This window comes from Rhipicephalus microplus, chromosome X (genome assembly GCF_043290135.1).
Source record: "Rhipicephalus microplus isolate Deutch F79 chromosome X, USDA_Rmic, whole genome shotgun sequence".
NCBI classification, from domain to species: Eukaryota; Metazoa; Arthropoda; class Arachnida; order Ixodida; family Ixodidae; genus Rhipicephalus; species Rhipicephalus microplus.
In genome coordinates this window covers 304724301-304748627 of record NC_134710.1, presented here as the reverse complement: position 1 = coordinate 304748627, position 24327 = coordinate 304724301, and the positions used below count along the sequence as shown (strand labels likewise).

At 44.0% G+C, this 24327-nt stretch overlaps 1 protein-coding gene across 2 annotated transcripts in view; it reads left to right on the top strand.

The window, feature by feature from the left end:
• Cad88C (cadherin 88C) overlaps positions 1–24327 on the top strand; it is a 169731-nt gene that overhangs the window by 127922 nt on the left and 17482 nt on the right. For both annotated transcript variants that reach the window (XM_037413789.2, XM_037413788.2), the window contains exons 6-26: positions 180–269; positions 895–978; positions 1245–1370; positions 3308–3439; positions 4387–4465; positions 4763–4875; positions 5550–5747; positions 6457–6609; positions 7711–7875; positions 8502–8578; positions 10019–10271; positions 11595–12516; positions 13980–14189; positions 14724–15037; positions 15852–15977; positions 16997–17183; positions 19124–19347; positions 20111–20299; positions 21337–21450; positions 21739–21859; positions 22177–22469. In XM_037413789.2, coding sequence (XP_037269686.2) covers positions 180–269; positions 895–978; positions 1245–1370; positions 3308–3439; positions 4387–4465; positions 4763–4875; positions 5550–5747; positions 6457–6609; positions 7711–7875; positions 8502–8578; positions 10019–10271; positions 11595–12516; positions 13980–14189; positions 14724–15037; positions 15852–15977; positions 16997–17183; positions 19124–19347; positions 20111–20299; positions 21337–21450; positions 21739–21859; positions 22177–22469 — 4170 coding nt within the window. The remainder of the gene's footprint in view (positions 1–179; positions 270–894; positions 979–1244; positions 1371–3307; positions 3440–4386; positions 4466–4762; positions 4876–5549; positions 5748–6456; positions 6610–7710; positions 7876–8501; positions 8579–10018; positions 10272–11594; positions 12517–13979; positions 14190–14723; positions 15038–15851; positions 15978–16996; positions 17184–19123; positions 19348–20110; positions 20300–21336; positions 21451–21738; positions 21860–22176; positions 22470–24327) is intronic.

The window sequence follows — 24327 nt, the reverse complement described above, 5'->3', positions numbered from 1 at the left end:
CTAGAATGAATTGCGTGACCCGTTTTTCTCAGAAAACCAATCCCGTAATGGCCTCTGCATTACACAGCGCTCCTCTTTCACGTCATAGCTTGTCGTCAACGGGTTGCGCCCGTGCGTTCCTGATGTAGCAACAGCAAGGACAGAAAAAATTCTCAATTAATCAATTTTTCCTTCCACAGATTACACAGACAATGTTAATAATCGTCGATGACGTCAATGACAACGAGCCAGTATTCAAGCAGTACAGAAGCACCATCACGGTTCCAGAGGTAAGTTTCGTTCGTCATGAAATGCGTTTACCGTAGCCTGACATTCATTCTGTTGTTCATCGACGTGCAAGCTATATGCGCAGCAGACTCCGCGAGAACTTGTTCGGCATGTTCTATAGTGTGCCCTACAATTGCGTCCACGTGGTCGTGGAGGTGTGTGTAGACGTGTGCAAGCGCTCAGAAAGTGCTGCCATCGTTGGTCCCATCTTTTTGTGTCCGTATTCACTAGCGTCATTTTTCACTACCACTAACTCGACTTTGTTATAGCGCAAGACCAACTAGCCAAACAATCTGTCCTCAATAAAATCGACTGGTGTACTAGTAGGTACTGTGCGCTAAAACATCAAGCATGTCTTGCTCAGAAAAATGTCCGCTGGGACTAGCGCAATTCTAAGCACTACTTAAGAATGGCATAATCGGCGTAGAAAACAAAGATGTCATGTGCAATTACCCGTGTCTAATTAGGGTTAGTCAGCAACATCACTTCTTTTGAAATACGATGTGTGCCATTATTTCGCACTGCATATAGGAATGGATGTAATACATGATTCATTTCGAAATAGTCTGCTCAAATTCAACCTGTGGTCACTCAAGTAAGTGGAACGCTACCATTGTGATTTCACAGGATGCCTCACCACACGTCATCGATACAGTTGAAGCCATTGACCGTGACCAGGGGCCTTTCGGCCAAGTTATTTATCAATTACAAGTGAGTACATTTCTTTGCTCTTTCCAAGATATTTTGTTCTGGGAAGAAATCTCCGGAATTATTTGCTGAAAAATTGGGTAGCTCTCTGAAAACATATAAGTTACCCGGAGTACTCCACAAGCAAAACTATAAAATTCAAGTTGACTTAAGGTGCGTTGTATGGGAAAGGAACTTCCAGAAAGCTTTGCATGCGGCAGAGAAGTTCTGATAACAAATTTTCCTTGTCCTCACTTGGGCACTGTTATGACTTCCACGATTCTCTTTAGAACACGGACCCGGAAACGACGTCCACATTCTCCGTGCACCAGGATAAAGGAAAAGGCATCATCTCACTCACCGGACCACTCGACTACGAACGCAAGTTCATCTACGAACTGCGTGTCCTCGCCATTGTAAGAATATCCCTGGTTACAGTTTTTATTCGCCGTCGCCACAGGCAGCCATTTTGATCTTTGAGTGCATCTCTTTTTGGATAACTTAGCATCATCCTCATGTTGTGTATCACGTGCAGTCCGAAAAACCTTGATAATAAGGGTGATTTCGTATAGGAATATTTCTTTATTTATTATATGCACGTCCGATATATTAGCGGTTGGTTCAGTTCTGGCCGAAGACAGCTGAATATACAATCTCGCATTTTAACGTAATAGTGAATGGTAGAATAGTCGTTGTCATGCGGCTGTATACAGTGAGTGGTATAAAAAAAACTGCACAGTATACAGCAAAAATAGCATATGTATATTATTACTATTTGACTGACATGTCAAATGCACAATGAGTATAAAAATGAGTTATGAGAGAATGATGTACTTGAATATGGGAAATGTCAGTATGCAGCCACTGCTACTTCATGATCTTTCCTCTTTACCTTCTTATGTTAGTGAAAGAGGACGAAAAAAATCTACCGGTTGCAGGTGGGATGTATATACGAATCCGTGTGCTCGCATTTCGCGTGTGCTGCTGTTGAGGTTCAGCTATACCATCACCTCGTTTTCCTGTATACTTTCTTGGGTAGGTACGTGTTCTATAAATAACCCAGTAAGGGTTAGCCAGTGCCACCACAGCCAACCAGGACGATAGATGAAGGAACATGCACTCTACCACACGCGTTGCGTAGTGCGTAAAGTTTTTTAGTGAAGAAGACTGACCAATAAGCCTTCGTACGGTACATTACGTGAAAGGTCAAAGATGCCAGTAATTGTGAATACTACATTATACACAGGAAAACACCGATAGCCTAAGCTATTTCTAAATGCACTTAATTAGACGCAATTAGACGCAATTAGTCGCTTCAACGGGGCAATATTGAATTGCCGCCATGCGACCATCGCATTGACCAAGTTTGAAAGAATTCGTGCTGCAATAAACTTATACTGAATATATTTTGCGATGTAGTTTTGATTGGTAGAGACGGAAGCAAGAGCGTATGCTACGACCGTTTTATTCGTCTAATCACTCGGGAAGTCGTATAGCATGCAACGACTATTGCACATTTCGGGTTTACTTCCGCACTTTGCCGAATGGAAAGCCTTTGATTGATGATTGATATGTGGGGTTTAACATCCGAAAACCAGCATTTAATTATGAGAAGTGCCGCAGTGGAGGGCTCCGGAAATTTTGACCACCTGGGATTTTTAACGTGCACCCAAATGTGAGCATACGGGCCTGCAGCATTTTCGCCTCATTCGAAAATGCAGCCGCCGCAATGGAAAGCCTTTCCTTCAGACCGCATATGCTGCTTTTCAACGTATTTTCGCGCGCTGGTATCCGAAGCGTAACGATTTATCTGAAGCAGACTTTCCATCTCCATAAAACACTTAATACCCGAAGGAGACAGACAAACCCCCAAAATGATACAAAAACTAGTCTTTCAGTCGGATACAGTCTAACAGGACTTGTTTTTCTTGAAGCAAAAAAAGAAAGTTTCTTAGGTGAATACAATGCCGCGCGAATGTAGGCTTTGAGTACTGTATAACGATAATCATGATCCTAATTATACTGTGTTGCAACTTTCCTTTAGCTGGTGACTTATGCACCTTATCGGCTAGAAGAAGAGTAATAGGCTTCACCCGACAGAAAAGCAAGGGATTGTTCATGGACATGAGAAATTCCTGGTCCTACTACTTTCCAATGACGCACTCAAATACGGCACATTATGAATACACGCCACCCTATGCACTTGCCACACAATACGACAAATGCCTGTTCACATATGCGCTAGGTCGACAAGCTGAGGCATCAAGCCAAGGTGACGGGTTCACTTCCGGACTGTTCGCCTTAGATTGCGTCGTAGCCAGTAGGATAAAAAACATGTGTGCCTTTGTTTCAGGATCGTGCCAACACGGGTCCGCGGCACACGGCCACAGCCGTGGTGCTTGTCAAAGTGGACGATGTGGAGGACCAACCTCCCATCTTCACACAGGTGCCTCCGGTGACCAGGATATCTGAAGACCTTCCATTGGTAAGTAGTGCGTGGATTAATACCTAATTAGATGCACTAGTGCGCTGGCTGAAACAGCAATAGTTTGTCATAGAATGCGAAGTCTTGCGGATTAGAAAAACCTTGTCGAGACAGGAATTTATGCAATGTTACGGTAGAGGTAGCGGCATGTTGTATACAGCTGGTAGTTTTTTCATCCACTGTTCTTTCTTCTTTCTTCTTATTTACCTTCCATTGGTTCTAATAACTTCCCCTGTACATTCCTTGGCATTACTGTCTGTTATATCTCATTATTATTGTGTTAAAACACGGAAATACGAGCCCTTAGGTATACACTTCTCTCCGTTATATATATATATATATATATATATATATATATATATATATATATATATATATATATGCAGGCATGGTGATTGAGTGGCCGTAGCGTTGCATATAGTCCAGTAGATCCTCCGTGAGCGGTCACAACGCGGTTTATTTCGACGTTTCGGCCTGGAGTCTGGCCTTTTTATTGAATAGAAAATTTGGCGAGTCGAATTTTGTTCATGGTTAACAGCGCACAAGGATACGGATTTGGTCGTTTGGTCATTTCTTTCTCGCAGCATGTTTTCAGTGTTAACTATTAACACAATATTTCGTTTTATGCGTCTTTCTGTAAAGCATACACACCCGCTGAAAAAACAACAACTACAAAAATAACAACTAGTTTTTTGGCTACACGCCCTGTACTATTCGTAGCGCGCCAAGTATTCGCACTTAACATCACTTACTGCACCGCCATCGATGTGTTCTGTACCATGATTTCTCATTTATATAGCATATACCTTCTAGAACCTAGTCACACATCATGTCGACTGTTTTGTGATAACGGTATTGTTCACGATACAGTTAGGCTGCTGTGCGTCAGCTCATTTATGCGCTTTAAAGTTTACGAGCTTTGATTGCTGTTTTTTTGCCTCCTAAAGAACTCTGTCGTGCTCACGGTGAAGGCGATGGATGGTGACCGTGGTGTGAACAACGCCATTCATTACAGCATCGTTTCGGGTCAGTACCAACGTCCTTAATAAAGAAACATTTTGCCTTGTGGAAGTTTGGTATACTGTCATTGCTGGTTACTGCTTGCTGCGGCTGTTAATTAGGGAGAAACTAGAGAATGCGTTTCAATAGAAAGATTAACGTTTTTATTATTCGCTATATATCTACTACAGCGGTGTTCTGATATCGAAACGCTCTAACCATTATAACGGCTTTTAAAATACATCTCATATGGCGTTTTAAAGAAAATGTACGCCAAAAGACTGCTTGCTGACGTTTCTTTTTTTTTATGTCTATTACCATTAGGTGGCAACGATCTGTTTGCTATCGACCGTGAAACGGGCGTCGTGTCAGTGAAAGGGCGCCTCGACAGAGAGGCGACTGAAAATCGGAACGGAGCCTTCATTCTACTTGTTCAGGTGTGCCTTCCTTTAAAATTTCCACCTTCTCATCGCACTGCCTTGACATACCTTTCATAACGTTGAAAGAACTTGTCAAAGACAGTTACAGTCGGTTCAGCAATGTTTCGTAAGGAGCGAATAGTCAATGCCCCTATGCTTCACCCAACATTTTCTTTTGCCACCTGGTGAATGTGAGTAGGAAAGAACGAATGGTTTAGTGTGTTGTCGAAAGCATTATTGTGAGCCATGCCGACTTTCATCATATTTCTTTCTTTCTTTTATTTTTTGCTTATTTTGCAGTCACGCAGCAATAACAGTTTTTCACATCTGAGTAGCGCACAGTACGCACAGTCCTTGCCTACGACGACGCATTACAGTAAGAAATCTATTTGTGGAAAAGCAGAGAGAGCGATATCTGAGTTTACGCACGCTTACTTACCATTCCGTGCTAGGGAATGGTAAAAAAGAATGAAATATACTTAGTGCATGATCATGATATAGAAATAGGGGTACGACCACTGTAGATCGTTAACATTACATACACTTAAGTCAGAAAATTGCGCCCAGTACTGGAGTTTGCATTCACCTTGATTGTTACCTTCGCGGGAGGTGGCATCGACACTTATGGAGTTTTTGAATGTGATGAGAGTTCCATTCCATCTTACGACGCGGGCCGGGGCGTTCTACCACAGGCGCAGGAAGTGTCCGGAAAGGTGACGCCGGCGCCGAGCACGCGCACCGAGGTGACAGTGTTGCTGACGGACGTGAACGACGAGGAGCCGGCGTTCCGCAGCCGACGCTACATCGCCGAGATCAACGAGAACGCTCAGATCAACGTGCCCGTCAACTTTGTCGGAGAGAGCGTGCCCGAGGTGTTCGATCACGATCAGGTGAGCACAGAGCCTCGCCTGTACTCGCTTGTGCGAGCCCTTGGGAAAGTTAGGGCGCTACTATTGGTGCTATCTATCGTAGGCAGCACTACGGAAATTGGATCTTGCAACAATATGGTGTGGCAAGACGGACTTGAGGTTGCAATGTGGTAGGAAAACAGACATAAAAAGTGCTATTTAGTGCTTTTTTTATTTCACCTACGTCCCAATGATTGGGGCGTAAGTGAAAGCAAAAGTAAAAAAGTCAAGCACTTATTTTTGGTAATCTAGAGAAACAAATGTGAAGGCAGTTACACTGCCGCCGGCTGAGAGCTGTCGCAAGGCAGTACATTTTTTATCAGTATTTGTAAAGTTGCGCTATGACCATTCAAAGCACAAGGACGTTTTTGAGTTTACCTATTTAGTCATTTTTTTATTTTTTACGAGACATAGCAGAGACATGCAGTATTTGAAATCCTGCTCAGTGGCCGAATGAAAACACAAAATTTAAATGAACACATTTCTCAGACGGCTCCTTGGTGGCATTCGTGCACCTCCATAGCTCCGCAGGCAAATCCCGAAATTAAAATGGCCTTCTTGGGCCCCGAATATACTGCCATACTGTGTGTTTGGCCAAAAGTTATGCTTGTTCTTGTTATCGCAGCAGTTTGCGGCAGGACGTTTTGCACCGTCAAAGCTAAGAAAATCTACGCGCTTTTCATTTTTGCAGGGCAGCAACGGCACTTTCCAACTGTTCCTCCAAGAAGACAACGGCGTATTTGACGTCACGCCAGCCATCGGCGTCAACGAGGCTTCCTTCATGATCCGCGTTAAAAACCCTGATTACTTGGATTACGAACGAGTCAAGGTTATGAACTTCAAGGTACGCACGTCGAAAGGGTGGATGCGTTTTGCAATCACAGTAACATGAAATGAAGTTCTGTGGCAAGCTCATATACGGAAGAGAAGTTAGCTTGCGATCCTTTAATGGAACTGAATATACTTTCCTAAATGATTATTTCTTTGGTATATACTGCTGCACCACCGGTGATTAGTGATAAAAGCAAATATTAATGTTTCTGGATTCTGATTGTTCATAAAGCTTGAACGATATATTGGGGCGATTTGACGGCATCAAGTCGATGAAGTCTGCGTAATTGGGAGGGCAAAGATTACCACGGGGCGAGCGATTAGTAATGTCAAGCTCCTATCTCGTGGCCCTTGGAAACTAGGACGTTGTAGAGACATTAACGTCTGTGAAATCTTCATGACTTTATTATTACAACCGTCAGCCACTCATTTTCACAATAAACATGTCGTATCGCTCTTATAATTTTAATACCTTTGATTTACCCGCCTTTAGCACGAGGAATTTTAGGCCCCCATACAGCCAGTCAACATACTCCTTGCCCACACCATTTGTCTTATGTACTGTCGTTCTTTGGATATCACATGGCCCTTGCACCAAGAAATAGCATATATTATCATCAAGGTTAGTAAGGTCAGTGCATTTTAGATGGAACCAGTGTGCTGTAACCAGGAAGTAACGCTTTCTGATTTCTCACACATACCATCTGCGAATAATATACTATCCTAACTTTTTTTCTGACCAAGATCTACAAGAACTAATAGTTTATTCTTCAGTAGCTTGTGCTGAAGACTACAAAAATATTATCGGCGTGCCTCATAATTATATCGCGCTTTTGGCTCTTAATTGATTGTTACGAATATCATTTGTGCATATAAAAATGTTGATATAGCTGAGATTCGACTGCAGGCTGGAGCTCGGGCTTAGAGTTCGAACATGCAACACCCACGACGCATGCACTTTGCATTGCGAACATTTACAAGCTGTGCGTTTTGCGCTCTTGTGTTACATATTTTGAAGCAGATATACTAACTCTAACTATAAAGCTAACAGAGCACACACACGCGAAAGTTGGCGTGTCGCTGTGACCTGCATTCATCGCTGCTCGGCATGCAGATCGTGGCGAGGGAGATGGTGTCCAACCAGCCCAAGACATCGACGGCTGACGTGACGGTGCACATAAAGGACGCCAACGACAACTTCCCGGTTTTCCGCGAGGACCTCTACCGGGCGACCATCCCCGAAAACGCGGCAGCTGGAACTGTGGTCACCGTTGTCAGGGTGAGCATGCTGCGTCGCGAGAAAGTGATATTGTGCATGCATATTAGGACGTTTGACGCGTGTCTTCGCATTTCGTATGCGCGCAGCGACTTTTTGTTGAATCCAGTAGGACGCATACACTGACGAAAAAAGCACGCATATTTGAATTATACTACGAAACTGGATGGTCGAACTCCTTCCCTATAAGGGGCCTACAATAGTTCGCTTGTGCACGTAAGCAATGCTTAAAGGGAACGTACAATTTCTTGTATTTCGCCTCTTTTCGTTAACATTCTCAATTACACGACGCTTACGGATGATGCTAACGTGGCTCGTGTATTATTCTGAGATTTCATTGTGTATGATCTGGACTATTATTAGGACAGCAGATATTCGGTCATGAAAATTGATCATGAACGTATACCCGCTCGTGGCTGGTACGACGGCAGCCATATAAGGCAAAAAAAAAAAAACATCACCATAAATATGAGTGGTTCTGTTGTACTTCTTGCTTGCCATATTTTGACAACTTGTATAGCGGTGACTTGTTGCGAACCGTTTTTCTTTCACGCGCTTCGAGCACTGCCGTCTTTCTGAGCAGAGGTACGCGATGCGTGTGCGTCACTCAAGTCCCATCTCTCTTGCAGGCTGAAGACGCGGACTCTGAAATTTACGGCACCTCTGGAATCCGCTACACCAGTATCCGAGGTCAAATAGCGGACAAGTAAGCAAATGCATTGTTATTACATTGGGGGACTTCCGTCGTAAAAGAGGGCCACAACGATATTCGCGGTTGCATGCCGGAACGAGCAGCGGGGTCACTTTGATCGTTAATTTGACACCGATAATTTGATGAGAAGTAGGGGTAACCTCTTCTCATTCACTAAACTACGTATCTGAAACACGCTAACCGTGCTGCCCATCGATATCACTAATACCCCTGCCAGAGTCTTGTCAACGTCACGCCGTTTTCTTATGACACTTCCGGGCACAAGTACAGTGCTATGAATTGTTTATATAAGCGTATGTTATGTTGATGGCGTCCCCCCTGCTGGTGGCTCCAAACTGAAATTGATGCTATAAACAACTCGACTGTGTGAAACCTTGGGGAAGGGACTTATAGAAAGACCACTTCGTTATTTTACTCTGGCTCAGTCGACTCTATAACGGCCGCATTTCGTCTCTTTGCAAAGAATAACATCCAAATTATCAATTTTTCAATTCATAATCATGAATGTACGTAAAGCAGGGATTCGATATGGACATATAACAGGAAAAAATTGAATGACCCAAAACACCGGGGAAAAATAGGCGAAAAGAAAGAGCGTCAACTCGCAAGTAACTTTATTCTTGCAAAACCAACGCAATATATGACCCTAAAATTCATCACCAAAATATCTAGTTCAACTGAAGGCCGAAGTGTCGCTAATGCATAGTTTTTTTACAGGTTTCTGAACTAGCACGTGTATTGAGAGTTCCTGATTGTGCGATGTGACGTAACTGTGTTATTGCGCATGTGTGGCATGGTAGATCTATTGAGGTGGATTGGAAAGAATGGAGTTAGTTGCGAGTTGACGCTCTTTTGTTTAGCCTATTCTTTCCCTGTGGTTTACGTCGTCTAATGTTTTTTGTAACATGTACCAACTATCCCAACAAAAAGCTTTACTAATGGACATATGAAATTCGTTCGTGGAGCTCAAACAGAAGGTATTGCAAGTGAAAGTAATAAACTTATTTATAGTATAAGTTGTTCTGTGCTTTGTGAGTGTTTCAGGTAAAGCTCGGAAATGAATATTATTCAACGCTGGATACGGGCTGTTTGATTCGCACCCTCGACGGCTATTGAAAGAGCCCATTCATTCTGCTGTGCAGGGTATTTTTGCTCACTTCAAGTGACCTCATACTCTACACGCTGGGAATGCACGAAATTCTGCACCATATATATGGGCCTGCTTTTACTGGCTTTTTCCGGGTTATGTGCTGACTGCGACACTTCTAAACATATTTCATATCATAAAGCTTATTCGGAGGTGAAATCGGCGGGGCGTTCTCCAGTGCTCGTTGGCCGCTGTTATGAGTGGCACTTGACGACGACGATGACCTCCGTTCCTTCGATGGTTCAGAGAGCAGAAGAGCGGACGAGGTTTTCTCGTGCGGTTTGCAGGTTGCGGCTGGATCCCGAGACGGGCAAGGTGGTCGTGGCCACGTCGGCGCACGGCCTGGACCGTGAGACGGCACCCGAACACTTCCTGACAGTGGAGGCACGCGACGAGAACGGTCGCGGCAACCGCAACACCGTCCAGCTTCACCTGGTGCTCGAGGACATCAACGACAACGCGCCGGCCTTTGTGCTGCCTTCCTACGAGGCCCGCATACGCGAGAACGCGCTGGACTTTCGCACTCCGCTCGTTGTCATGGTGAGTTTTAGATTTAATGAAGGAAATGCAAAAAGTGGTAAAAATAAAATCAGGTACACGGCAGCTCTAGGAAACACTGCTTCATTGTCTATTCTTAGATCAGCTATACGAAGCTGAAAAAAATAAATTTTTATGACTAATGTTTGCGTGAAGTGTAAACTAATGACTAATGATTGCGTATGACTAATGATTGGTATGACTAATGTTTGCGTGATTTGTAAAGAGCTCGTGTACTGATTCGCGTGCCTAGATTCATACAATATCCGTGAAGAAACGTTATGCAGTGTAGTCCGCTTTCAATTACATTGAACATACACTGAAATTGGTTGGCCCATTCAAGGTATTATTATATTATTATTATTATTATTATTATTATTATTATTATTATTGTAGCATGGACAGTTACGTTTGCACAGGAGTGAATTTTAGAAAGAAAAACGAGTCGTTGCATATTTTATGCATGTCTTCCCTTTTCTTTTGGAGGAAGGAGTGTTTCACGTCTCTCCGAATAAAACAGAATGATCTGCAGACAGAATTCCTGTGTCTATTTTAAAAAGAGTCATATATGCGGTAAGTCAGGGCTCATCCAAAAAATCAAAGCAATCTATTTTTTTTTTCTCTTAGAAAGTTGGTCACTAGGTTTTAGCAGGCTGGATGTGTAGGCAGAGTGCAAATTCACTAAGCATGATTTTGTTTGTCTCAATACGCCAGTCTATTTGATGTGCGTGCTCAGGAAGAATTCTGCATGCATGGGCTGCTTTCAAAATAAAAAGTAAAAAAAAAACATGCGGCAGATCGTCGATGGAGGACTTGACTGCCCTGCATCTTGTTTGTGCTGCGCTCATGTTTTGTGTATCCAAGTCCTCGTTTCTCGCGCTGTTTCACGCTTCGTGAAATGAGAGAGCTGGCTGATTTCATTACGAAAACAAATAGAACACAAATTTTTCCTTGCCGTGGAAGTTCGGAACGAAGGTTGCAAGGTAACGACGCCTTCAGAGCAGAGATAGGGAGGTAGGCGTGAATAAGTGACTTCAGCAAACTCACCTATTTGTGGTCTGCAACGTATCGATCGAATTAGCCTTTCCCAGCAAGGGCATTTGTACACCAAGCCAAAATTGATTTCCCCAGAACAGAGCCTGCGCGTCACTGTCGGAGTGCGAATCTGATACTGAGCCGACTCATTAGTGACAGCAGGCTTCAGTCGTCTTAAACCATTTCGCAATCAATAGATAGTAGCGTTTATTTGGGAAAGAAACTTACATCCGTGAAAGAAGTCTTTAAATAAAGACTGTTGACCTTGACGGGTTGTTCAACATTGCGCAGGCCGTAGACGCCGACCAAGCTGGAGGCCCCAATAGCCAGGTCCGTTACCAGATAGTGCACGGGGACCCTGACAACAACTTTACCATCGACGAGGTCAAGGGCCGCATCAAGCCTAGGTTGCCGCTAGACTTCGAGAGGATCGCGCAACCCAGGGGTGATGTCCGAACGTTTAACCTTCTCGTTCGCGCCTATGACATGGGCAGGCCGTCACTCTCGAGCAATGTCACTGTAGTCATCTACGTACAAGACGTCAACGATCACGCTCCCGAGTTTCCCACTGATTTTGTATCCAAGGCAATTCCAGAGGACATTCAGGAAGGCACAGCCGTGGTCCGGGTGCTCGCTGAGGACCACGATCACTCACCCAGCAACAGCAAGGTCGTTTACCGAATCCAGAATGGTGCGCAAGACAAGTTTGTGATCGACGCCCTCACAGGCGTCATCTCCGTGGCACCCGGTGCCAACATGGACCCGGACAGAACGTTTCCAAAGTCAATCCTGTACAGCCTACAGATTTTGGCACTTGATGGTGGGCTTGGGGAACAGCAGAAGTCCTCGATGATTACCGTCAACATCTCCATCATCGACGTCAACAACAAGGCACCCAGGTTCGACGAACCCGGCAGCGTGAACCTGGTGGAGAACAGTGTCGCGGGCCATACAGTAGCCATAGTTCGCGCAACCGACCAAGACGATAGGCCTATGCTCAGGTACTCACTATGTCATGGAACTGCCAGTGAGGCACGAAACGAAGATGGTGGCCTCGTAAGCGAATTCGATGCCGAACAGAGCTTTGAAATCAACAACCTCGAAGGGAAAGTCATGGTCAAGTCTAACATCGACCGGGAAGTCATGGAGTCCATAAAGTTGTGCGTCAAGGTCGAGGACATAGCTGCTGCAACACCTGGGCAAACGGCGACAGGTGAGTGCTAGATGAGATCACTTATCAGGTTGAACGCGTTAATGCTACTTTTGCTCTACAAATATGTAGCAATAACCGCAGCCGTATGTCCAGCCACGATGGTCTAGTGGCTAAGGTACTCGGCTGCTGATCCGCAGGTAGTGGGATCAAATCCCGGCTGCGGTGGCTGGATTTTCGATGGAGGCGAAAGTGCTGTAGGCCTGTGTGCTCGGATTTGGGAGCATGTTAATGTTCCCCAGATTGTCGAAATTTCTGGAGGCCTCCCATAGGGATCTCTCATAATCTTATGGTAGTTTTGGGACGTTATACTCCACATATCAATCAAATCGAAGTCGCACAGAGCTTAATACTGATGCGATCAGTGGAGAATGTTTGGGCTTGTACGCCAGTCTCTTACGAAGATTTTTACCTTAATTCAAAAGCATTGATTAAGAGCATTGCACTTTTTCTTTAATATAGCCAATTAATTTAGACCTTATCTGCTTGCCTAGGCACTCGAATAAGTAGTTTTGACTTTTCTAATGAAGAGACCTTAATCATGAGACCAAAAAATCATCCTCCTTTTCCTAATAGCAGAAGTATGATGTTTTGATTTATGGTACAAGCGAAACGCTGTTAGAGTAAATGTAGCATGTGCCATATAACTGCAGATGGGTGCAGTTTGTAAAGCTTGTAAAGCCGTGCTTTAGTGATTCAGTTCATTATACATGTTCGCTGGGGTACCTGTATCACATTATTATTTATCATTGTGATAGCAATAATCTACACAGTCTAGGCTGTTTTTTGCCGTCACCGCCGTCATGCACCGTATATGTATACGTATCTATATATATGAAAACTCAAGAAAGAAAAAAAAAGCCGCCCGCGCTCGGCACCCAGCTCGTCACGATGCGCCATAGCGCGCTTATCTCTCACGCGTATTTGCCCTGCAGATGAGGGAGGGGGGATTAGGTGCTTGTGTGCGCGCGCTTATACTTCGGTGGGGCAATTGTGTGACTTGGCTTTTCACTGGGCCACAAACGTTGGTTGGGCCACAAAGGTTGGTTGGGCCACAAAGGTCACTTCTCTCACCGGGAAGGCCCCATTTGCCAAAAGAGCGCGCTTTTCAAACACAGCGAAGTAACAACTGGGACACTCGTTACTTCGCACTCGTGTCTGTACCTGTGGTTCCGTTTCGTGCGTCGTTTTTGTGTAAACAGTGCGTTAGGCGTCGAGCTGTAAACGTTGTTAGTTAGCTCTCGTCATGTATGTGTTGTTTTCGTGCGTCATTTGTGCGTGAGCAGCGCGCTGCAAGTTTCGATCTGCTAGCCGTCCTCAGTGTTACATTCAAAGTTGTTGCTATTACATTAATTGCTTCGCCCTTGCAGCGAAGCTGTGACTTTTTTTTTGTTTCCTTACAAAATTGACCGCCTTTTATAAAGTTGATAAGCAGGTGTTCACTGCTTGTGTCTTTTCTATTGCAGCAACCCTTACTGTCAACGTAGTCGACGTCAACGACAATAGGCCGAGCTTCAAGAAATCTTTCTACCGCCAAACAGTGACTGAAAATTCAATGGTTGGCGCACCGATCGTCACTGCTAGAGCAATAGATGCGGACAAGAACAGGACAATATATTACTCCTTGGAAGGAAAGATGGAATACCTTGCACTGATAGGAATTGACCGAAAAACAGGTATCTGTTATGCTCGTTTTGTCACCTTACGCAATATGTGACTAAGGCTCGCACACATTTTCGCGATCGTTATGAACAAGGTAACTGAATCGTTCATGGTCGCAATATACCGGATAAGATGAGATATTACTTCTTGTTGATTAGATTATAGAACTTGCAGGGTTTAAATAGAAAACGTTGAGAAAGTGACTGGGTGTTCATATTAAAGGCTTAATGCGCATCAATTTAGTAACCAACAAAACCTACATTTTTGCGCGATGTACAACGTTCCGCAAATGAGCAACCAAGGTGGGGGAGGGGGTGTATTTATAGCGTATTTTTTACTAAAAGATGAAACGTTTTCTAACGTATTTTCAAGCACCTCTCCAAGCGACTTCACACAAAATGCGGCACCTATTCGCAGGAACCACAACGATGGTGCATAAACTCACTCGACCTTTCCTTTGAGCAACATGAGATTGTGATTAGTGACACGTAAAAAATATGACACGCTGCTTCGAGTGATAACCACTTCTCTTGCTAAAATCTTCGTAGGTGAAGTGACCGTAGCAGACAAGATTGACCGTGAAGCTCACAGCTGGATTAACGTGACGCTCAAGGCGACTGATTCAGGCGTGCCCCCTTTGTCTGGAGCCACCGAACTTCAGATACAGGTGCTCGATGAGAACGACAACAATCCCATCTTCCGACCTGGGCCCTCCGAGTTCGCTGTCTCTGAGGACGCCCCTCTGGGTGCGTCAGTGGCGGCCGTGCACGCGGTAGACGCCGACGTCGGCGATTACGGCCGCATCACGTACGCCCTGGACGCCGCCGGAACCGACGGAAAGTTCAAGATCGACAGAGACACGGTGAGTGCTTGGAGTGTTTCTTTTCGATCGTCACAGCACGTGTGCCGCAACTTAATGGAGGTTCTCACTTTGTTGGCATTTCGAGTAGAACATGTAAAAAGAACTAATGTGGCACTTCCTGTGGGTGATCGGCCAGCAGAAAAAGAGGTGATTGGATAAAGAAATAACCGCACAGAATGCGTTTGCAGGGGCGAGGCTTTCACTTCGTCATTCAATGTCCTCTTCAACCTCCTGTCATTAATTCAGAGTTTGTTGGCTCGAGTTTGGTAGTGCCACTATGATGGCGCCTCCATATACCAATACGCTGATACGCGCCCTTATTCTTGATTAGCTGCTATCAGTGTGTGATTGTTTAAAACTTTTTGACGATCACCTGCCGCGTTTCTTGTCACCTTTTACGTCACGACAATTCAGAGGAGAACCCTTCATTTCTTGTCTTATCAACCCAATGATTAAGCTTTTTATTATGACGTCGTTTCACGAAGATGCAATCAGTATAAGCTTCACCACAATTTGAAAAAATGATAAAACTAAAAAAGGGGTCCTAATTTAGCTTTATATTTAACTGGGAGATTTCTGTCAAAAGTGCTGTCCGTTATAAAGTTTTGTTGTTATTATAAGGCTACCAAACACCTTCCATTGTTACCGCTCATTATGTGATGGCTTCTGTTGGTCCGCCTAAGAACGTGCAGGATAGGATAGTTCACCACGAAAGTGATAAGGACAAACAAACAATTGTAAAGTTTTATGATCACTGCTGGAAAACTGAATTCTCCTTTTTCTAATACATGCTCTGTCTCTTTTCACCATACAGGGTGTCATCACGGTTACTATGCCTTTGGACAGAGAAGAAACGTCTTCATACTCGTTGATAGTTCAAGCATGGGACAACTACGAAGCCGGATTCGGGACAGATGAGAGCAGAAGGACGTTCAAACAGGTAAAGCAAAAATAACCTTTCTTACTCTTAAAAGCTCATTTATTCTTGTCAAAAACTGGCAATTCTGTTGCCTGCATTGTCAATTAGAATTATCTACGTTATCCGGTCTCGTATTAATCTTATTACACCGATCCTATGTAGTCCACATATGGAACACTAATCAAAAGGCGAGCAGACCGATGTAATGTATTCGAAGTATTTTCTATAGTTGCGTCATATCTGGGCGTACACATTCGTGATATCAACATGCACAACACTAAAAAAAATTATTACTTAACGTGAATTGCCTCACTTTATTTGAACTTATTTTCGAATGAAAGGTGATCAAATACACATTTTTAAGTGAGGCATTAGGAACAAATCACGCACAAGATTTCGAATTAAGCCACCAGAACTTTTCACTAAGAGCTACTGTTCTGTGGTTCTCATCGTCAGTGCGTAACTTAAAGAGTGGTTAGCTGCCAACTCCTGAAAAGATCACGTTCTTCGTGGCGCTAGCAGGCAGAAAACGTGTGTTCTACGTTCGCCGTAATATTTACTAGTGGGGCTGACTAACACTTTCAGGTTCAAATGTACATATATACCCAATAAATTGAACGGGGGATGACCGCCACCATAGCTGAGTTGGCAGAACCTCGGACACGTTATTCGAAGGTCGCAGACTCGGTCCCTGTCAAGAATTATTTCCACTGTACTTTCCTTTGCAGTTTCTTGTCTATTAGTTCCAATTAATGTTGGGTTTAAGAAGAAAAAAAAACAGCCTTCAAAACATTTCTCTTGTTTCGTCTGTGTACAGTTACTTGTACTGCTAGTAAAGTATTAATAACGTAAGCAGTCATTCAATGTCAACGAAAAGAAAATTAGCATACTTTACCTGTGTGATGACTGCGTTTAGCATCTTTTTAACCATCGGCTCAGCCTTGGAAAAGCGAGAAATGTTTTATTCTCATTAGCATTTCCTTTGCTGAGTGCCGATGAAATACAGCTTCTTTCTATATTGTTTCGTTTTTTGGCTGCAGATTAGCATACGCGTGCTGGACGTGAACGACGAGGTACCGGTGTTCGTGCGGCAGACACATTGTGCCGAAGTCACCGAGTTCATTCGCATCCACGAGACGGTGTTCTTGGCTTCAGCCATGGACGCGGACGACCCAACGACGCCGAATGCCAGGATCGTGTTCACCATTCAGGCCGGATACGAAGCCGGTGAGTGAATGCAACCACGGTTTCGTTACCATTAACCCGCGCACATTGCGATAGAGAAACTCATGTTGAGTTTCAGCACCACTCATAACACTTTGTCAAGTATGGCAGCGGAATGCCTCCCCATTCGCATAATGGGACACTGTAGCTCGTTTTGCCAGCAAACACTTCGTAGAAAGAGAATACACAGAACAAGGCATTCTTTTGCCTTTGCAAGTGCGTGCGTAGTGTGTGCGTCCGCGCAGAAATTGACGTTTTCGTATGTATGTATGTATGTATGTATGTATGTATGTATGTATGTATGTATGTATGTATGTATGTATGTATGTATGTATGTATGTATGTATGTATGTATGTATGTATGTATGTATGTATGTATGTATGTATGTATGTATGTATGTATGTATGTATGTATGTATGTATGTATGTATGTATGTATGTATGTATGTATTTCTTCATGTACGCACGTGTTTCGTGGCTTCTCCACATTAATGCAGTTAGTGAGGAGTAGCCTGATTTACAAGAACAGTAGACAGTTATAGTATACCGTATATACTGAAATAGCGGGATCGAAGTCCGCATGAGCAGATACGTACGTTACTCGTACCGCTTATCGTACGTGCGCTATTTTTCCGATTTAACGTTACCACGTTAGCGTGGTGTGCGTAAACATGGTGGCGCTTAGGAACGCCCGCTTCGAAATGATTTTAGCGTAGTTGATGAAAGATTCACTTCGATCGCAGCAAACGACTGTTTAAGATGGCTTCGCTTGCCTTCAGTTAGCTTCAATGACCGATTATTGCGGATAAGCTAGCGTAATTTTTGAGATAGCTTCCCATTTAGAACGTCTCTAGGTCTAACTAGAAGATCGATGTAAACAAATTAGCAACATAAATGTTTTCGCGTTTGGTGCTTGGTTCATATTGATTTACTTTTATTATCAATAACTAAAACAAATTTGCAGCAATGCTTTGCGCGGTGAAACAGGCAAACATTCTCGTTTTCATTTACTTTTAACTGTTTCTTTATTTTATCAACTCTCCGATAGATGGCACCAGCATTTCAGCTGAGAAACGTAAACTATGTAAAAGCTATCCCGCCGCACTATAAGATGCTGTCCGCAACGAACGTTTGCTGCACAGTAACGCCATTCCTTTAACCTCAGCCATCACGCTAACGGTTAACTATAATGGTCTAGTAAGTTATGTGAAACATTCATAGATGTGTGTAACGATTCTGCCTTTATTTATTTATTTATTTATTTATTTATTTATTTATTTATTTATTTATTTATTTATTTATTTATTTATCAATGCTGCGACCTTTCTTTTTTTGAAGTATTATATCAGGATAGCAAAATTTCTGAGAATAGATACATGTATTGAAACAATCAAAATACAATTAATAAGTAAAGTAAGTACGATACAGGACTGAATTTCAAAAACGCGTATTTCAATGATTTCTCAGAGTGACATAATACACGTAATGTCTGTTACAGAAAAATTGAATAACTTCAATAAACCGAATAATACAATACGATGAGTGATGGTTCAAGTGAAGCAGCTTTCAAACATTGACAGTTCGTTATGCAATGCAGCATAATTTGCAAAGTTACTGCTCTCATTAAGGAAAGAATGAATATTTGTAGCAATGAATCTGTGAAAATATGAAACTAGAGGTGTTATGATTTTACTCTGTTCCTTGCGAGTTGTGTAAGCGGTAGAGTGTTCACTATCACACAACAAATGTATACAACAATTTCACACAACAATTTTAGGATACGTGGCTCTTTCCGCCTTTTTTTCTGTAGCCAGCTTCTTTCTTTTTTATCATATATTAAAGTTCTTCACCGGCCTGCATTTCGTGCGTGGTCTAACATTAGTACCAGCTGCGTTTTTCGAAGCTCCGCTCAATTATGACTGCCCTACTTTCGCCATGCACAGATCTATTCGAGGTGGAATCTCTGCCAGACAACACGGCTCGTGTGTCGACGCGCTACTCACTTCGGGGTCGTGTAGGCAACGCAACCGTGGCGCTGCGGGCTCAGGACCAGGGCCTGCCACCGCGCTCCTCGGTGCAGATGTTCAGCGTCTGCGTAGCCGACGTCAACGACCACAGTCCGGTGTTCGTCAAGCCACCGCAGAACCACACCATTCGCATTCCCGAGGTGAACGCAACATACAGCCAAGCGCGCGCTGACTCAGCCATGGGTTCGCGGTAACGTGGAAACGAATGATCCACTCTCTGCATTTGCGCTCCATTATGAACCGTACCTTCAAGAACAATGCACTCCTTAGCACGCAGTACGACGAATCACTTAGATCAAGGAAAGTAGTGTAAACAAATAGAATCCACAATCATATTAGCATGCATATCTTACTGTTGTAAACGAGATGCTAACAGTAACAATAAGCAATGCTGCATGCACGTTCATGGCTAGCATTAACGCAAAACGTTGCAAATAGCTCATTTAGGACGATTGTTTACAGAAAACGTTACAATGGTAGTGGTGGGTTATAATACTTAGATATGTAAGAAGGTATTGCAACTTCAATCCATGCTTTTCAGCGCATTTGCGGGCTTATTCATTTAGTGCAGTTTGCTGGAGGTGTCAAGTTGGTGACACTTTTTTTATGCTGTTGCCTAGAGACAGCCAACCAAAATAAGTTTTGCTCTACTTAATAAAAAAATGAGTTAGAGAAAAACTTTTACTACAGAAAGTTCGTGTATTGTTAGCCTCTGGCATTCTGTTCTTTCCGTTTGTAAGAGCTTCGCGTTGGGAGTATGAAGATTATTGTAAATCTGATGGCTAAATGAATTAGTTACGACCAAAACTTGCATAATTCAGAAGCTCGCGCTTTACAAAAGAAAAGTCGTTTGTGCACAGAAGGCATGTTGAGCTCCTACGTTCATTTTTTTTATTCCACCAGAATGCGACTTTAGGTACCGTGGTGGTGGAAGTGGGTGCAGAGGACAGCGATTTCGGAGCGAACGCAGAGGTGCGTTACCGTCTGAAGGACCTGCCTAATGGTCACTGGAGGACCTTCCGGCTCGACGAGCGAACTGGCGTCATTACACTGAGGCAGACGCTGGACCGTGAGACGCAGAAGGTGTACGAGGTGCGTCTAGCTATTTTATTTGTCTTGTGCGATGGCTGCAGTCGTTGCGATAGCAATTATATGAGTACTCTAGGCGCATTTTTCCCGCCGTTGCCGTGAGTTTCTGTGTAAATTACAAAGGTGATGACCTCAAACTGTGGTTCTTATCTTCCATGTGCGAGTTAGAGTGTGCGTGGGCAGCGAAATATTGTGGCCGAAGCGGAGAGGAATCACGTTGGTCATCTCCGTCGCGCGAAAGGCCCATTGCGGTTCCTTCCAGGAAGGAAGATTGCGTGGCTCCACAAGAAGCTGAGAAACTTGAAGGGCCGAGCGTGGTGAAGTGCGCTCTATTTTGGCAAGAATTTGCATGCGTCTGAAACGTTTATACGTACTGAGTTTATAGCGCTCAATTTGCACTGACGCAATAGACAGTAGGGTCACTTCGCTCTCTGTAGCGCCCTAGTTTCCTTATACCAGCGTTTTGTCGAGTTATGTCACGCCAACTACTAAAGGAGCGATATTCTATTTTTACTGTGTATAACATTCCAAGTTATCGCTAGCACATTCATTGCTCGACTCTCGCAGCGAAAGAGGCTTTTTTTTTCAGTTATTTTGGTGTAGTGCTAAACACCTCAAGTTGACACAAATGGCTATGAGAGACGCAATGGCGGCGGTAACCATAATTCATTGTGGAGCAGCTTTGATTCGTGAAATGGCACTAAAAACATGGTAAATGAGATTTTGTGGGTGCATTCTCGTTTGGACTGCACGGCCATCATAGCCTGAGTATCAAGTCCACGACATCTTGTTCGTACAGCTGTGTAATGTCACGCAGTCATTGAGCCATATCAAGCGTGGTTGTATAGTTCATATTTGAGGAATCCAGTGCCGGCAGACTGCAGTATTTTATAGGCAAAATGACTAAGTCATTAACCTAACCTGACTTACGTGAACTATAAAAATATTCCACCTCTAAGCCGTATTAGCGTATTTTTCACGTAGTTCTGATGGCCACAGTTCTGTTTCTCATTTTAACAAATCCAACGTTGCACATGCAGCTCCGTGTTGAAGCCTACGATTTGGGGCAGCCGACATCTTTGTCGAGTGACCTGGACCTCACTGTATTCGTGACGGATGTGAACGACTATGCGCCAGAATTCACCGAAGACGTCGTAAGAAAATCACTTTCCTTCCTCTTTTTTCTCCGGGGGGGGGGGGGGGTTACTGAAACAAGGGAGTGGGTTTGGCGAGGTTACGTACTAATATATAAGCTTTTTACCTATATATTTATGCAGGATTATGGTTGTCAGATACTGTAGAAGTTTTACCAGATTTTCTGAACTCAATCGGGTGCACTCGGTTTACCGTTGTGTCCTTTTCCCAAAGTCGTGAAAGAGATAAGCTATCGGCTGCATTACGTGTAAGTAAGTTGGTCCTCCCCGTTCTTGCTTCTGCCACAGCACCAACTCACATTCACGGAGAATCTGAAACCAGGAGTGGAAACTTACAAGCTCATCAGCACGATCGACAGAGACGATGACCTTAGCATCCTGAAGCCCATACCGTGCTACTACATAGTCGGTGAGTTTCGAATTTTAACTACGTGCTGATATTTGAAGCGATAAGTGTGCATGATTAGGTAATCTAATAACCAAATGCATTCGTAACAACTGACGAAAATAAGCAAGTGTGCCTGAGTGTACGAAAAGTTATCGTATCTCGGTATACTGAAGAAGCGAAATTCCATATTAGTTTATTTGAAGTCACCTTAAAGGCGCTACGATCTGCATTGTGTAATGAAGGCTTCTCACTAATATCATTACAAAGTGTTACCACAACCTTCGTTCACAATATTCAAAGTGTCACCTAAGCTGACAGCCGCCACTGCACTTGCACAGGGGGCAACGAAAAAGGCCGCTTTGTACTGGACATCTTCACTCACCAGCTGTCGGCCACAGAACCACTCGACAGAGAGGAACAGGCCAACTACACGCTGGTGGTGCGCGCATCGGACGACTGTTTCCACGAGCCACGGCCCGTGAGCCGTTTCGACCCCAAGGACAACACACTGCTCCAGGTCGAGATCACTGTGCTGGACGTTAACGACAACCCGCCGAAGTTTGTGAGCCGCGTCTTCACCGGCGGTGTCACAATGGAGGCAGACTTTGGGGTTGTCTTCATGACTGTCAAGGTGCGTATACCTCCTGCTATCGTTACTGGCTGTTCTCAATCGATGAATCAACTGAATTCAGTGCGCGAACCTGGGTGTTTTCGCTCGGTAATTTTAACAACTTAGTACTTCAACGCATTTTATGTACAAACAGAACTGTCTGTCCTAAAATACTGTAGCGGGAGAGTATTCGGAAAGTCTTCGTCCCGGGATAGTGTTTCCAACCGTACCGGATTTTGCGAGACTGTGCCGACTTTTCGTGCACCGTCTCGAGTTCCGCATCGTGCTTGTCGGGGAAGTTCATGTCCCGGATCTGTTCCGAGCCGTCTATTTCAAAATTTTTATGTGACTCAACACGCGCCCAACGACGCGCCTCACGCTAAAGAGCACAAAGTTCGCACAAAGCACCTGCACAAAGCAATGTCGCGAAAACTGGCAGTGGTTTCGGGAGGCTTTAGCCACTACAATTGAACTTCCTTGTGAAGTAACGCAACCTTTACTTACGAGTACAGCCGTGAGCACCTTTAACTTGAACGCTCCGACACGTGGCCTCGATTCGCTTGGACTGAGGTCAGTGCCACCAATCGGTGAAAATGATATGTTTGCTGCAGTTAAGGATATATGTAGTTCGCGTCGGTTTCACTAGTAAATTTTTGTTTCTAGTCTGCCTGACCGGCGGGTCAAATGCACTCACTTCGCGTCTTGTTTTCGCCGCTCTTCGTTCATGGCTACGTTATCGCGCGCACACACGGCGTTCGTTGTCTTATATTTATCTCGACAATGAAGCAATCTGTGCAACAGCTTACGTGCCTTTCATGTTTCAATTCGCAGCCGCTGCTCAAAATGAATCGCATGAATAAAAAGTAGAGCAAACACACGTTTAAGGCATTTTGTAAAGTAGCCCAATAAATTTGAAATGCAGTGGCGTTGTTCGTGTTCTGACTCAATAATTTTCAGACAGCGTGAATCGAACTGTTCTCGCAATTTAGAGTGTGCCTTCCTGCTCGGTTCGCGCTGCACGAAAGATGTGGTCTTGGAGCACAAGATTTGTGTGAGTAACAATATATGGGGTTTAGCGTCCCAGAACCACAATTTGTTTGTAAGATAAAATGGCAGTTTAGGCTTTTATGCAATAACAACGCACAAAAATTACTTTGTTTGCGACGTATCCATGCGTCTTTCTTGCTGAGAACACGCACAAACATTGCGCTCTATACGACATCTTCCGTGCAGCGTAAACCGAACAGAAAGGTACACTCTAAATTGCGAGAACAGTTCAATTGACGCTGTCTGAAAATGATTGAATCAGACCATGAACAACGCCACCGCATTTGAGGTTTGATTAATTTGTGGGGTTTCACGTCCCAAAACCACTATTTGATTATGAGAGACGCCGTAGTGGAGGGCACCGCATTTGAGGTTTATTTATTCTGCAACTTTTACAAAGACCATGAACACGTGTTTGCTCTGCTATTTATAAATGTGATTCTTTGCTGTGAATTCACACTCGTAAGGCGGGTAAGCTGCCGGACGCAATGGTTCATTTTCGAGATAAGAATAGAACAACGAACGCCATGGGTGCGCGCGATAACGTAGCCAGGAGCGAAACGTGGCGAAAACGGGATGCGAAGTGAGTGAATTCGACCCGCCGGTCAGGTAGACTGGAAACAGAAATTTAATAGCGAAACCAACGCGCGCTACACCTAATGTTAACTGCATCAAGCATATCATGTTCAACGCTTGGTAACGCTGACCTCAGGTAAAGCGAGCCGAGGCCACGCATCAGAGAATAAAACTGCTGACGGCTGAACATCATCCACAAAGGGAAGTGCTGCCATGCTTCAAGAGGCCGCAATTGTAAAGAAACAACGAATTCTTT